Raw genomic sequence first — 12,021 nt, forward strand, 5'->3', positions numbered from 1 at the left:
CTAGGTGTGGAAGAAATGCTGAAAGTCTGGCTAAAACAAAATCCACAAAGATCTTTCTGTAAGTTTGGCTTATCACTGACTTTCTCCTGAGTTCGCAATGCTACGTAGCATATACTCATGGAAGAAACATTTGTGAATTGGACCCACATTATGTAGGATTAGCAGAGCAGGGAAGGATTAGAGCTAATTGTTCAAACGGGTGGAAAGAAGAGGGTGCATTCCATATATGATACTAAATTCAAAATAATTTTTTTTGAGTATGTGTTGAAGGTAAAACTATTGGCTCATGACTTTGAGCAAAGACAGAAAAGCAGGCCCTTTGCAACGTATAACAAGGTTTCTCACATTGCCAGAGGCGATGTTTCACTTCTGCTTTGCAATATTGGACACCAGTAATTGTAAGTGGCTAACCGGAGCAAAATATCCCAATTGCAAAGATCCTATCTAAGTCATTACAGAGGTTAGAGGAGAACATCCCCAACACAGCGTCCCTCCAAATCACCTGACCCTATGACACAAACCACTTTCAGTTAGAGACATTGCAGTTTATTTTGATGACAAAACAATTGGATTTGAATGATTGATTGACAGATTGATAGAGCCTTTTATCATATAAAAAACTAGTAAGTACTGTTAAAGCTTCAAAAGAAGAGATTTGCAAAGTTAGGAGTATTCTTCCCATCATGCCTGACATGGTTAAAGTTCGTTCAAGCACCGATAACATTTGAAAAGAAAATGACTTCAAACATTCTTTTTTTTTTTAAATATGTTTATTAAGGTATTTTCCCCATATTTTTTTTGTACAGGGCACAACAAAAGAAAAGAAAAAAAAGAAAATATAAAAAGTAAATATACAAACAATGAATCAAACATTCACATTACATTTACATTTACAACATTCCTAAATTAATCTCAACATATAGTGCAAAATGTATATCGAGCAAACAAGATTGAAATACAAACCTATGGCATTGTATGGCAAGCTACCCCCTATTTTCCTCCTTCCATCTCCTTATCGGTTCCCAAATTTGCCTACCTAATTTCTTGCCCTTTTTCCCCCTTCTTGCATAGATTGCTTTCTCTAAGTTATAGGTCGTAAGTAATTTCGCTAGCCATTGATGATAAGTCGGCGGAAGGCAGTCAAGCCATGCTGAGGCGATACATAACCTTAACACTGCCATGGCTACAAAAATGAAATATCCACTTTCCATCTGTCTATCTGCATCATTCACTCCAAGCAGTATTATCGATGGTGTTAAAATAATCTCTATTCTTAATGCCCTTTGAAGGAACACCTCAATATCATTTTGTGTTGCTTGCAAGTGAGTTCACGTTGCAAAGATATGTACAATATCAGCCTGCAAACTCCCACATCTTGGACAATTGATTCCCGTCGCCCCCCCCCCCCCCATTGTGCAATTCTTGCGAGTGTGTAATATAATCTGTACAAAGTTTTGTAGTGTTGTGCCTGGAGAGCCGCTGAACACAAAATGTTATGCCCCATATCTAGAGATAAGCAAAACACTCTTTCCCTATACCAAGCTTCAGCGCCCATTTATCTCCACATTTTTCCAAATCGTCCTGCATATGCTCTATCAATTCAGCATAAAACCTTTTAATTGTACAGTCTGCCCCACCCTGTATAATGTCCATAACCGAATTCCTTTCAAATCCCACCGGCCCTCCCTTTTTCCTCGCTATAAAACTTCTGACTTGCAAGTATATAAAAAAATGTCTTGAATCTAATCCATACATTGACTGAATCTCCGAGAATTGCATCATTCCCTATGTTCCCATAATGTCCCCAATCTTTGTTATCCCCTGTCTCCCTGACTCTCTGAATACTGAATCAGAAAATATATCTTGGGGAAATGCAGAATTATTAGTCATTCTGGTATACGCGTTATATTTCCCTAGGCCAAATTATGTTGGGAACGCCTTCCAAATATTATGTGCTGCAATAATCGTTTTGAATCTGGTCCTTTTAAAATAACTAGAATCAGCATATTTCAGAAGCACATTCTCCACATCCTCCCGCAAAACTAGGGCATATATTGCTATTGTGCCTAGCTCATCCTGCCCTTCCAGCTCTGCTCCCCCCAGTAGGCCTGTCATATACTGTAGGGCAGCTGCCCAATAATAGAGTTTCAAATCCGGCAGCGCCCAACCTCCCCTATTCCTTGGTAGTGCCATAAATCTTAATGCTCTTCTAGTCTTTCCCTTATCCGAAACAAACCTATTAATCATGTGTTCTAAAATCTTAAACCACTTGGTTTCAAAAAATAACAGGACTGCCCTAAAAACATAGAGAAACTTAGGGAGGATCATCATTTTCACAATATTAGTGCGTCCGACTATGGAGAAATGCAGATTCTGAAGCCTATCCGAGTCCTTCTTTACTTTAGTGATTATGGGAGTTATATTTGCTTCAACTAAGGTGTCTAATTCGAAAGTAATTATGACCCCTAAATATACTCCAGACTGAACCACTCGCAGGTCAGAGCAGTCCACATTTTTATTCTTAATTATTTGCGTTTTGGAAGTATTCAAAGCATATCTTGAAACCTGGCCAAACTTCAAAGCCTCAATCACAACCTGTATTAAAACCTCAGTGGGGTGTGGAGTAACAACCGCCACATCGTCGGCGTATGCCAGTATCTTACAGTGACCTGTATGTGTGGTCAATGGGGTGATGTTATCATTCATCTCCATTCTACGTATCAATGGAACCAAATACATGGCGAATAACAGTGGGGAGCATGGGCATCCCTGCCTTGTTCCCCACTTGATTTGTAGTGGCAATGTAGAACCCCCATTTACTCGAATACAAGCTGCTGGGGATGTATATAATGCTTGTATTGCTTTGACAAACCCCTCCCCAAATCCGGCTCTTCTTAAGGTAAACCGCAGGTAGTCCCAGGAGACCCAATCAAAAGCCTTCTCTGCGTCTAACAACATTACTGCCATCGGGTCTCCTGCAACTACAGTGGCATCAAACAAGGTAATAAAAGTCCGAGTGTGATGGGTGGTGCCTCTCCCTGGGATAAAACCATGCTGACACTCACCAATGTGTCTATTATACTAGCAAACCTTATCGCCAATGCCTTTGAGTAAACCTTTGTGTCAGCATTCATAAGGGTAATTGGCCTATATGAGCCGGGTTCAATAGGCGGCTTCCCCTATTTAAAGATAACAATATCCACCTCTGCCCAAGATCCTGGTATAGATACCCCTGCCTGTGCCTGCTGCATTGTATTTATCATATCCTGACTGAGTATATTCCAGAAGACTTTAAAGAATTCGATTGGAATTTGGTCTGGCCCTGCCGCCTTCCCAGAAGGGAGATTCATTATGGCAGCATTGATCTCTTCTGGCTCGAGAGGTGCATCTAACCTTTCACCTTCCTACTCAGGTAGAGTAGCCACTGGTATATCCTGCAGGTATACGCCTATCTCATCAGGATCTTTCCCTTGTTGTTCATCATATAATGTAGCGTAGAATTGCCTGAAAACTTCACGAATCCCATCAGAGTCTGTGAAGATTCTTCCCGTCATATCCTTAATCTCCCTTACTTCTCCTGTAGCTACCTTCTCTCTGGTACGTACCGCTAGGGTACGTCCCACTGTGTCACTAAATTTATGGCACCTCTCCCAACCTGCCAGAAAGATCTTCGCACCCTTATTTGCTATATCCTCTTCCGCGTCCATTTTTGCCTTTGCTACTTTGATAAGGACCTGATCGGGTGGCGCCCCTACTATTACACATTGAGACAACTCCTCCTCTGCATCCAATATTGCCTTGGCTAATTCTATATTTTTTTACCTGCTCCTGTTTTTGTTTAAAAGTATTAAAGCTTAGGGTTTCCCCTCGAACTCCCACCTTAAAGGCATCCCAGACAATGCCTGCAGCAGTGTTGTCCCTATTGATCTCAAAGAAGGTTTTGATCCATTGTGTCATGTGTTGTATATAGTTATCATCTTTCAGCAACCCTCTCTCAAAGGTCCATACCCTCTCCCTTCTATGTGTTATTGCTGAAGTTAGAGTCAGAGTCAGAGGATTGTGGTCGGAAAGTATCCGAGGAAGCCTTTCGATTTTTATTTGAGCCAGCAAAGAGTTCGATGAGAAAAAGTAATCTAGCCTTACGCATACCTTGTGTTGGGTTGAGTAAAAAGTGAACCCTTTTTCCCCAGGTTTTAAGCTACCCCATACATCTGCCAACGCATTGTTCCTTGCAAGGCTGAGAACAGCTTGGCATACCCTTTTTTTCCTGCCTTGACACCTCCCATGTGACCCTAGCCCCAAACCACCCGAACCATTAATATTAAAATCATATATAACACAGGGGGACCAAGTAGCTAATTCCACATCCAAAAAGTCAAAAATCTCTGGATCATCTTCAGTTGAGCCGTATATTGAGCCTAGGGTAATGCACTCCCCATTGATCAAACACTCTACAAGCACCCATCTACCCCACTGATCTTCAAGTTTCTTTCTCGTTATAATGTCCTTACGTTTGGATAATATAGCTACTCCTCTATTTCTAGCTCCCTGTTTTGAATATGCCAACACATGAAATCCCAATTGTTCTAAAAGGTACCCTTGTGTCACCATAATGTGTGTTTCCTGAAGGCACACAAAATCCACCCTCATATTCTTTAATAATGTAGACACCCGCTGTCTCTTCTGCCGATCATTTAGACCACAGACATTCCATGTAACTAATCAAGTACCCAGTCAGTCAGTCAGTCAGTATAGCTTTATTCGATTTTGATTTAAAATCATAAAAGCGTACAGATAAAATCAGTTACAGGTAAAAACATACATACAATGATACATAGTATTTGAGGTTTAAAAAAGAAAACTTTTCCACAACCCGTGGGGACAAGTGTCTTAATGTTAGCAATCTTTTCACAAGTTAAGCTTAGATCAGACAGTAATTACTAGGGGTTCCAATACTTGGGACTATAAAACGGTGATTCCTGTCTGGTACAGAAGGGAAAGCTACGAGCGCTCGGTACATGGAGTCCTCTGCCCATTATCATGTTGCAGCCTACCTTTGGGCTAGATGTAGGGATGCATGGCATTCTAGGGTAAAAATCATGCAGATCCCAGACGGTGATTGGGCCGTTACCCACTTGGGGTGCACAGGTACGCAGGTATGGGACGATGTTTCTCTGCCTAAATCTAACCAGTACTAGATCACCATCAATGTCTTTTGGGAGGGAACCCAGCCAACACACCCTTCTAACACTCACTATTGTACCCTCGAGGTTAGATGGCAAGGGTCTATTTTTTGCCAACCAAAATTTGACCTTATTCAGCAAGTCATGTTGTCTCTCGGTTTTCCCAGGTGTAAGTAAGGGTACTCCCGCGAGGACAAGTACAAAAGGAGCTGCCTCCGGAGGGAGTTGGATAGGGGTAGCTTTTTTATACTGTGCTCTAGGAGCAGTAATCTGTGGCAGAAAAGGTTTTAAAAAAAGTTTTACGGGCTATTGGGGCTGGTGCATTAGGGACTTTTGATTGGATTGGAGCCCTTTTGTCTTGCATAACTGGCTTGGGGTCGTTGGGAGAAGTAGGTAGGTCGGAAAAGTTAGGTGTTATAAAACATTTATTGCATTTATTGGCTAGAAAGTTCGATTTGATGGTTTCCTCCATTCCAGTCAACCTGTCCCCTAGTGTGTTTATTTTTTCTATTAGTGGTGTTATAATAGAGCTGACCAGTTGTTCAATAAGGGATAATAAATCCCGCTGTGGAGGAGAAGCTGAAATGAATAATGTCTCGGAAGCCTCTGGAGTCGGGGGAGAGTTGCAGACTGGAACTGTGGGGCTCGAGGACAATGTTTGGAATTTTGATTGATTCCCAGTGCGATTAATCCCACTACGTTTCCGCTTAACAGATGAAAATTGAGGGGAAACTATCCTTTAAGTGTTTTCAATGTTGGGTGTTTTGGTTGATGGGAAAGGTTGCAGGGGGCTAACAATATCATGAGACACACAGGGGCTATCATCAGGAAGCGGCGATTCCACTAAAGCATGTTTGGTTTTACACAGGGTGTTTAGATCGTCTAACCATGCAAGAGCGTTCTCTGCGACTACTGTTTGTGTGGGCTGGGGAGATACACCTGTATCTCTAGCAATAGACAAATTTGAGCTGGTTATAGTAACCCCCTTGCGAGTCATGGTGTGATTTTGGGTGTAACAGAATGGTTATCTGCAACAAATACGCTTCGGGAGGGAATATGTCCTTAGAGGAAGGCAAAGTCAAGAGGCGGAGAACCAAAAGCAAGCAAAAATCTTTCTTTACCTCCTCATAACCAAAAGCCAAAGGCCAAAGAGGGTGGCCCCGTCCCGTCCTCCTCAGGCCTCTGAGGCCCCCAGAGGGCCCGACCTTGTCCCGGGCTTAGCCCGGCGCTGCCCGCGCGCGTCCCGCAACGCGGGGGCTCTTGCTGTACTAAGAGCACCTCCGGGGGCGGGACAGGGTGTGCGCTACTTCCGGTCGCGAAGGGGACGCTGGGGGTGTAGCCCCCGTTCCTCCGTGGGCTGGGTAGCAAGATGGGCGTCAGGGTGCAAGATTCGGCAAAGAGGCTGCAGGCGGCAGCGGTAAACACCGTGGGAGAGAAGCGCTGCTCCTTGGCTCTCCCCCGCACCACCCAGGTCAGTGTGCTCAAGTCCCCTGCTCCCCCGGGGCTCTCGCTGTACTAAGAGCACCTCCGGGGGTGGGACAGGGCGTGCGCGACTTCCGGTCGCGAAGGGGCCGCTGGGGGATGTAGACCCCGTTCCTCTGTGGGCTGGGTATCAAGATGGGCGTCAGGGTGCAAGATTCGGCAAAGAGGCTGCAGACGGCAGCGGTAAACACCGCGGGAGAGAAGCGGTGCTCCTTGGCTCTCCCCCGCAACACCCAGGTCAGTGTGCTCAAGTCCGAGTACCCATTAAAAAACATCCATTGTTTGTCCTAGCCAGGTATCCATTCAAAATTTATTAGAATGTTTTCCTTCGTTTAAGACTTCAAACATTCAGCTATGAAATGGAGAATAATATTCTGCTGTGGAGTTAGCAGTGTACCTGGATTTCCCTTACACAAAACTGAGTAGCTTAATAATAAGTCATCTATGATAATTGGTTTGGAGAACCGTGCACCAGTAAGACCAAATGAGGAATAGATTTGAATGGCAGAAATCCCAATTGTCCAATCTATAGCTTCCATCAGGAAAACCTGTAATGGCCAAAGAGTTTTCTTTTGTCATGTTTCCATTTTTAAAAGTTTGTTAAAGGACATCTTTGATTCTAAAAAAAAATGTCTCCAATGTATAGGTTAAATGCCCAAGGATGAACTTCTTAATTTTTCCACTTATTCTTTTATTTTCTGTTTTTGGTTAGATTATTTATGTAATTAATTGAGATTATTTGTGTATAGGTCCTCTTACTGTTAACATCTTTCAAAGGTTAGATGACCAGAGAGTCTAATGTTTATCAGTTTCAGTTTCAGACGCTTCCAGGAATGGGTGCAGGAATGGGTGTCAAAGAAAAGGCAGTTGTCTAATGATGCAGTTGAGGATTTCTTTGTCATATTTTAAGCATTGCTATCAACCAAAACCTTATCATAATACGGCATTTCTCCAGAGTGACTAAAACTGCCTCATCCAATTACATCTATTCTAAGTTCAAGCCCTTCGTACATGCACCTGATTTCATAAATACAGTGCAAACATGTTGTGCTCCTTTATCTTCACCCCAGAAACACTTTGCTAGCAGGCCTTCCAAAATCAGAAGTCCATCACTGATGATATCCTTCATTTTGCAGCCAGACTAGTCACTCAATCAAAGCAGAGAAAACCATTACACCAAACCATAATTAACTTATTATGGCCTGCATTACTCATAAATCACTGACCTTAAGTTCGCCGTCTACCTAAAAGACAACTTTAATCTTCAGCAAAAGAGAGATACATGAGAAGGAATTGTAGCCTACATCTGGGTATACCGAAACCAACAAAAAAAAGACCTTAGCAGCAACCTTTGTAGCACCAAGCTCCTGGAATATGGAATTAACTTCCCAAAGACCAAGGAATCAACTACACCCTATTTTAATTCCAGAAAAATATAAAGATTCACCATTTCAAACTCTACCTTAAAAACTCATGCTCACTTCCCTAACGTTCATGTGGTGCTTCGATGTTCTCGCATTACAACTATAGCCTCTGTCCTTCAGGTTTATTACTGTCCTCATTAACTTCAGTGCAATATTACTCCATTGGTAATAGTACATCGCTCTGATACCTTTGTGGGTCAGCCCAGGCAATATTAAAACAATATTAAATACATTCATTATTTCATTTCTAAGTTGAAATAAGTCTAAAAAAATCTCCAAAATGTGTTAAAGCAGGTATAATAGATGAACACAGATTGCACTCTGCTGAAATTATGACTTCCAGATATGGAGTCTTCTCAAACTGATGCATGACAAGTTTTCCTATTTGATATATTTGTGAGTCCTTCTGTTTAATTTCTTCATGCAGATTGACGCTCAAACAAATCCCAAGCCTTCTGTCGTGCGCTCACAATGGAAAAGTGAAAATCAGGTGAAATTTGCCTCACTTCTCACTGAACAATTCACTTAAAAATGTTTTTCTGGTGGAAGTAATTTATTTCCTCAAATTACTGTCAAAGAAGAGCGTAGATCTCCAAAATATTGGTAAAACCTCCACAGCTTTGGCATGAAATCGTATAGCTTGGTCTCCAAAAAAGACATGCAGGCACAAGAAGGACTGCTGTGCTGCTACAAGGACTGCCACTCTTCTGGACTACTGCTCTGAAAGAACTGCTTTTCTGCTCAGATGTGCTGTCTGCTGTCCTTTGCCCTGCTGAGAATAGGACTGGACCTATCTCACTTGTACCCAGAGTGAATCCCAGGGCATGCTAGTTTTCCCCCTGTTGTGAAGTCTCGGGACATCAAAGAGTTCCTGCTACACTGCAACAACACCTGGAATGCCATCTGTGAGTTCAGCCCTGCCAAGTGGTACCAATCCAGTCTTGGACCCTTACAAATTATTTTTTTGAGCTGACCCAGCAGCATTGGTTTTGCGCCAATCGGAACTGATGCATCTCCTTGGTGCAGAGACAGAATATCGATGTAAAAATATTGATTTGCACAAATATCAAGGTAGAAATATTGTGGGTCAGAAATATTGACAGACAAAATATTGTGGTCAAGAATATCAATTTTAGGGAATTAATATCGATGTTTAAAATATTGATGTGATTAATATCGTTTGCAAAAATATAGTTGTTAAAAATATTGATTTTTTATTAATTTTATGTATTTTAGTATATATTTTATATGTAGGTTTTTTTGTTTAAAAATTCTTTGTATTTTTATTACGTGTGTTCCAATTTAGTAGTTATTATTTTTTTATTTGAATCTTGCATTTTAAGTTTTGTAACGGGTTGTGAGTTTATAAGGGAATAGGGTGGGAAGTAATTTCATTATATAAAATGTATTTATTATTTTTAGTAGCGATTCCTTTTTTTTATTTGAATTTTGCGTTTTAAGTTCTGTAGCGGGTTGTACGTTTATAGGGGAATAGGGTGGCCTAAATTAATGATATTACATTTATTGAATATTTTTTATTTATTAATATTTGTTTAATTTAGATGTTATAGTGTTAAATGTGGAAAGTAATGTATTATGTATTATTTAATTGTTTGATGTTAATTATTTTTAATTAATTTATTGGCAATTAATTATGGTAATTGTGTAATTAATTTTACGTGTGTATTGTGGTATTTATAGGTGTAAATGGTGGGAAGGGTGGGAAGTAATTTATTTTTAATTGATGAATTAATAAATAGTTGTTAATTAATTTTAAATAATTAATTAGTCATTAATTATGGTCATTGTGTAATTAGTTTTAGGTGCATTTTGTGGTGTTTATAAGTGTGAATGGTGGGAAGGGTGGGAAGTAATTTATTTTTAATTGATGAATTAATGATTAATGACCTTTCGTCCACGTTTGATTGTGTCAACCGGGTCAAACTGTGACAGTCCACGAGAGCCATGAGGGTGGAGAGCAGTATCGTTAACTTCCTAGAGGATCTGCACAGGGCCACTAAGGCTGATGTTAGATTCTCTCAGGATATTCGTGCCTCCAGGGATTTTGACATTGGGAAGGTGGTACGGCGAGGCTGTATTATGGCCCCTTTTTTGTTCAACCTCCACATAAACGATCTGGATAGAGTTTTAGCGGACACAGGGGCAGATTTTCAGTATGTAGGGCGACAAGGGCTTGCTTCCCTTCCTACTATTTGCGGACAATGCTGTCCTTATAGCCATAACTGCTAGGGGTCTCCAATCCCTGCTTGACGCCTTCTTAAAATTCATGAGGGCCCGAGATTTGGCAATTAATAATGCTAAATCCTATATATTGCAGGTAGGGATGTGGCCCAAGAAAAGGTTTCTCTTCACAGTAGGTCCCGAGAAGGTTCCCTTGACGACTGTCTCTTCATGCGAGATACAGTTCCAATCAACGGCGGGCACGGTGACCGCACTTCCCTGTGAAGTTCCCTTGTTGTGTGTTACTATAGTCAATCTAGTTGAGTGTGCACAAGCTACTCCAGTATTTGCCTTCTTTGAGTGCCAACTGCTGCGCAGACAAATTAAGTCGCCAATCTTTTGGAGAGGCGCACAGCTCCTTTATTTTCACAAAATTGCCAGCCAACGCATTTCATTCATGAGAATGAACTTCTTCAGGGCAGTAAGTTACAATGAAAAGACATAAAAATGTGCACAAATGAACATATAAACATGTATGACACAGGATTTTTTGTGACACAGAAGTGGTTACGGAAATGAAACAGGGATGAATGGGGGGAGAAGAGGCGGATGGGGTAAGGGGGAAACGTGATTATGTAAAAATGATAACTGGCAGGAATGCCTGAAAGCGAGGGAGAGGGGGACTGAAGGAGTAGAGGAGCAGAAGGAAAAGCGTAGTGTTATAAAATCCGAATGTTTAAAACCTGTTTGGAAGACATCCGGAAACCGTGTAATACAACAATTCACCATGTGCATCATGATGCCCAAAGGAAAAATATCTGGAATGACATCACATGAGCGCAAAACACTAAGATTCTACAACTGGTGTCTTGTGGAGAACGGATGTCAAGTGTGAAAAGCTGGAGATAAAGAAGTCCCTTAGGTGAAGCAAGCAAATAAAAAATAAAAAAAATAAAAAACAAACACAGTGTTGTGAAGCCACTGTGTGCATACTGGTGCAGAGACACCATTTAGAGCTGTCATGATATATATCTAGCTAGTAGGCGATTGGCTTGTATGTACAATATGCAATGTGAGAAGTGCATGGGTAAGATAGGTAGCAAATGACCGATCAGTTGGAGGAGGGTTGTGGACACCCCCATCCTCTATATTAGTATGCGGGCCCTATCGCAAAAAGTGAAAACTGAAAGATAAACAAGCATCTAATATGCATAAAAAATAGTATCTGCAGGGGCACGTACATACCATGAATCCACGTGTCCAGGTGAGGAAATGGAGGTCGAGGTAGTAGTCCGAGCTGCACGGGCCACCTTGGTATGGGCCGGTGTGCACTGAATCTGTCGGAAAGAAGGATCTCAGTGAGCGCAGGGACTGTCTCTTCACACTTGGGAGTTTTATTGCATGACCGTTTGAATTGGGGGCCTCCTATTTAGAAGAAAAAGGGGGAGCTGGCGAGGGTAAATGCTGCTATTTTCAACTTTGCTGCAAAGTTAGGCAAGCGTCCAATTGCAGCCATGGTGAAAGTCTATCAGGCTAAAAGCATAGCCACAGCTTGCTATGGCAGTGAAATTTGGGGGCATATTGCCACAGAGCAGGTGGTTGGGAATATTTTTCTGAGCACTTGGGCGCGCCTAGTGGTTTGCCGAATTTGGTGACACATGAGGTGCCTTATTTATGTGCCACCCTGGCTTTGAGCCCCCTATCGTTCTGGCTCAAGTGTTGACTGACTAAGGATTTAGCCCTCAGTCAGC

General features: G+C 41.7%; 1 protein-coding gene across 1 annotated transcript in view; it reads left to right on the forward strand.

Annotated features, from left to right (window-relative positions):
* The first annotated feature begins 6,552 nt into the window (after nucleotides 1–6,552).
* Nucleotides 6,553–12,021, forward strand: part of LOC144824301 (uncharacterized) — a 95,175-nt gene continuing 89,706 nt past the window's right edge. Inside the window, exon 1 of the mRNA XM_078683426.1 lies at nucleotides 6,553–6,654. Coding sequence (XP_078539552.1) covers nucleotides 6,553–6,654 — 102 coding nt within the window. The remainder of the gene's footprint in view (nucleotides 6,655–12,021) is intronic.

Source organism: Lissotriton helveticus, chromosome 3_1 (genome assembly GCF_964261635.1).
Source record: "Lissotriton helveticus chromosome 3_1, aLisHel1.1, whole genome shotgun sequence".
NCBI lineage: Eukaryota > Metazoa > Chordata > Amphibia > Caudata > Salamandridae > Lissotriton > Lissotriton helveticus.